Source organism: Neocloeon triangulifer, unplaced genomic scaffold (genome assembly GCF_031216515.1).
Source record: "Neocloeon triangulifer isolate White Clay Creek 2 clone unplaced genomic scaffold, ASM3121651v1 ptg000001l, whole genome shotgun sequence".
NCBI lineage: Eukaryota > Metazoa > Arthropoda > Insecta > Ephemeroptera > Baetidae > Neocloeon > Neocloeon triangulifer.
The window spans coordinates 615,279-619,207 of NW_026775544.1; the positions used below are offsets into that span (position 1 = coordinate 615,279).

At 37.8% G+C, this 3,929-nt stretch overlaps 1 protein-coding gene across 2 annotated transcripts; it reads right to left on the reverse strand.

The window, feature by feature from the left end:
* Window positions 1–24: 24 nt before the first annotated feature.
* Window positions 25–3,577, reverse strand: LOC132201591 (serine/arginine repetitive matrix protein 1). 2 transcript variants are annotated; one of them, XM_059627854.1, is made up of 13 exons: window positions 3,380–3,577; window positions 3,115–3,284; window positions 2,871–2,960; window positions 2,687–2,812; window positions 2,453–2,623; window positions 2,303–2,397; window positions 1,894–2,178; window positions 1,582–1,732; window positions 1,268–1,483; window positions 1,125–1,213; window positions 498–753; window positions 278–442; window positions 25–213 (listed from the first exon to the last, which is right to left on the reverse strand). In XM_059627854.1, exons 2-13 carry the CDS (start codon window positions 3,136–3,138, stop codon window positions 133–135), a joined length of 1,749 nt encoding a protein of 582 aa, XP_059483837.1. In that variant the 5' UTR covers window positions 3,139–3,284; window positions 3,380–3,577; the 3' UTR covers window positions 25–132. The 2 variants fall into 2 exon arrangements, with proteins under 2 accessions (XP_059483837.1, XP_059483847.1); XM_059627864.1 differs by having other exon boundaries at window positions 184–213; window positions 268–442.
* Window positions 3,578–3,929: the final 352 nt, after the last annotated feature.

The following is a 3,929-nucleotide window of genomic DNA, read 5'->3' on the forward strand; positions in this document are numbered from 1 at the left end:
TAGATAATTGAATTTTAAATGATTCAGATAAAATTAAATGCAGTGAATTATAGTTTTATTTAAGCTACAGACTGATTGAGGAAACCATTTTTATTGCAGTTCATGTTTGTTAAAAATTGTTCCGCAAGTACGTCAGTTGTCGTCGTGACCCTTCTTCATCGATTTTAGTGCCCTCTCTCGCAGCTGCTTCTCCAAATCTTCACCGCTTGATACCTATTGGCATTCAAATTGTTATGATTCATCTCAATGCAACAAGGGCAAATTTACTTTCTCATACCTTCTCTCCCTTCTCTTTCTTTTTTTCTTTCTTACTCCTTTTGCTTTTTTTCTGCTTCTTCTCCTTCTTGTGTTTCTTCCTCTTTTTCTCGGACTCGTGGCCCTCCGATCCGCTCACTTGGGCCTCGTTCTCAAAATCCGAGTCGGAACTGTACTGCTTGTCTTCCTACAGTTATATTATTATTTTTTATTATATAAAGAGTCAAAGTTTGTATTTATACCGTGGGTTTTGGGGAGCCTTTCTCTGGACTTGAGCTGGCCAATCTACGTTTAGGCGAAGGTGACTTGCTGTCACATTTTGCTGAAGATTCCGACGAACTCCTATTTCTGGACTTTGGAGGTGCACCTTCGGATCCATCTGATCTTTTTTCAGGAGACTTGCTTCTCTTTGGCTCTTGCTTTGTCACACCATTATGATCAGAAGAGTCCGTGTCTCCGGCCCGTTTAGTAGCCCTAGGAGAGTCTTGTGATGGACTCCTGTGGCGAGATTTAAATTGATTGCAATTAGAGTAAAGTAATGTGTGAAATGACTTGTTTAAAAAAATAAAACATGTTACTCAAATCACACGAAAACCATGCCTAATGCTAATCACAAATTAAAAACAATTAACCTCAAAAATGGTTTCCTTACAACAATTTTCTTTCTTTCAAGAATTATATAAAGATTATAAAGAACAAATTCCACTTCATCAGTTTCATCACATTGTGAACTTTTCGTTTTTAAATTTTATTTGACTTAATATATAAAATGTGAATAAAATAAAAATGTGTTGTATGAATATGCCTGATTTAATAACCTGCGCTTCTATTAAACAAAAATAGGAAATTATTGTACAAAAAAGTATTACCGCTTCCTTTCCCTTGACCTTTCTCTTCTTTTATCTCTGGACGTATTAGGCTCAGTGGAATTACGTCTCTCGTGTCGAGAATCATGTTGCTACAAAGTGAAAATATAGGAAATTGTTTTAAGAAATGTAGGTTTTTTATTTACCTTCCTATCACTATAGGAATCACGATCTCTGTGTTTCGGGCTTATGGACCGTCGACTGTTACGAGACTGGCGAGGCGGAGTTCGCAATTGCCTTCGCGAGTCTTGCCTGCCATAATCCCTTTCACGGTCTCGGTTTCTGGAATGAGGTCCATCATGACGTCTTTGCATGCGACCACGATAACGACGATCAGGACTTCGAGATCTTGATTTTTTCCACTGCACAATAAAACATTAATTGCAACGTGAAAAAACTTTGATCAATTTATATCAGTAAAAATAAGAAATAAACTTTAAAGGATTAACTTGACACTTACAGTCGGTTGATCTGAGCCGGAACTTGAATCCCGGTTCCTGCGGTACTGCCGCTTTCGCTGAACACTGTGCTCCGATTTCTGAATCTGAACGTCACCATCTTTTGCGGCTTCAGTGCTCTTGGTCTCTTCCTTGATTTTTACATCATTTGTTCTGCAAACGCAAGTTACCATCAATCAATCCTGAATTTTTTCCTTCAACTTAACAGGAAATTTCAATTCATGACAATTACCCTCCATTAATTGGACACAGAATTTAATGCCTTATGATAATAGCTAAACAGCCTTTTCTTTGGCTTAAAATTAAATCTTTACCTGTCTTTAGCTTGCTCACTGGTGGTATCATCCTTTTCAGGCAAATTCTTTTTATTTTTTGAGCTTTCCGAAACTTCGCCTTGGTTTTGTGTCTTGAGAGGTTCCTTCGAGGAGCTGCGAGAGAACCTTTTGCTTCGTCCTTGCGTGCTCCCACGATCTCTGCCTCTGGACCTACTTCTTGATTTCCTCTTTTCTCTCGACCTGCTTCTTGACCTCTTCTTTTCTCTTGATCTGCTCCGTGAATTTCGAGATCTACCCTTTGACCTGCTCCTGGACCGACCCGCTCTATAAGAATAAATAGGATGGGTTATCAATAACTTTCTTAAAAATAAATAGCAAATGTTTTAAGCATGTTAATATATGAGAAGCAATTTTGTGACTTTGATTATAATTAATAAATAATTCTTACCTATCGTGGCCTGTTTCTTTTCGGGCATCATCTCTTTGTCTCTCTTTTTCCGCTAATTGCATTTTAATTGTTTCATGGATCTTTTCTTGCTCCTCCTGCGAAAATGTAGCTTAATATTCCAAGCAAGTAGCATCTATTATAATAACCTACCACTTTTTTCTTTAACTCCTCCTTTTTTAGTTCCAGGAACTTTTCCGGAATGCCACTGACACTTTCTTGAGCAGACAGCAATAGCTCCCAAAGCTCAGACATGAATATTCTAGCATTTTTACCATTTAGAAAACCCGTCAACAGAATCTGCATCTTCTTTGGATCAGGATTCTGAAAAATTACTCAGCAATGGTTAATAAATAATTAATACATGATTTTGGAAGGCTTGCATACTTTTTCATCTTCAAGTTGATTGAAAACAAACTCCACCACAACATCATCCTCCATACCAAGGAGTTCTGTGATCCGTTGTGTGATCCACGGTTTGATGACGTCAATTTTCACTTTGAGAATGTCCACCTACACATAAATTTTGTATTAGTCGGCACAAATAATGTGGCTTTTTATTATTAATTACTCTCTTGCTTAGGTGGTCTGCGAATTTCATTTGCTTTAGAAGTTTTTTTTCCTTGTCACTAAATCGATTGTCTTGCTCAGCAGAGGTTCCCTGAAATTAAGTTAATACAACATTATTATTCGACTATTATTTTGTTATTATGTATAAAATCGCTTAATTTTCAAGATCAGCAATTTCGCTATTAATCCATATTAAGAATCAAATAAAGGTTTAGTCTGTGATCTACAAACTAAAAAACACTTACCCGAAAAAATCCGGCGTCCGTCATCTTTTTGCTTGCTTTTCAAAAAGAATTTTCAAAAAGTTCCTCCTTTCAAAACAAACCGTGAAAGTTCTGTCGGATGCAGCAAAATCTTCAGTTGCAGTCAAATTTTCGATTGAGAGTAGTTTGCAGAGCTGAACGATCGAATTGAACTGAAAAAGAAGAAATTTTTATAAATTTGTGTATCATTTTGATTTGGACCGGTAATGTATGGACTAAATATGACCGCGTCGCCAAGTTATTTTACCTTCTCAGGAAAAAACGGGTAGTTCAAGACCTTCAAATTTTCAGTATTAATTGGCGCGATGCCGAGCCAGCCTAGAATGCGTTAATTTTGAGAGTTGAGGACGTATAATGACACAGAAATGATGCTTCGCAGTGCACAATTTAATTTGTGTTTTTAACAATACATCCGCCGATCCGCCATATTAGCAAACTCAACGGCCTGCAGGGCCTGCTTACGAATATTAAAAACAAAACAGGATCGGTCAAGACGCCATTTTTTCATCACAGCACCCAACGCTGGCCCTTGCGCTGGCCAGGGGAGCTAAAACCGAAAAATGGCGTCTCAACCAATCTATACGTCTAATATCTGCCAGTCTGCCTTGCAACGACGTTTCTACCACTAGGTGTCGCATGGTCGTAAGAATCTAAAAAACAGCGCCAACAACACGTGCGAGGCCTATGCGAATAGTGGTGAAATGAACAGATGTTTATTGACTAAGTCGACTGAGATATTGTGGCAAGATTTTGAGGGTTTTGCCCTCAGGAAAAGCAACCAATAAAATATCAATTGA

Excerpts from the sequence above, each read along its gene's own strand:
- LOC132201591 (XM_059627854.1), bottom strand. The coding sequence starts at position 3,138 with ATGACGGACGCCGGATTTTTTCGG. Across the intron at positions 2,398-2,452 it reads AGGAGTTAAAGAAAAAAGTG|GAGGAGCAAGAAAAGATCCA; the intron begins GTAGGTTATTAT and ends ACATTTTCGCAG. Across the intron at positions 1,733-1,893 it reads AGTGAGCAAGCTAAAGACAG|AACAAATGATGTAAAAATCA; the intron begins GTAAAGATTTAA and ends TTGCGTTTGCAG.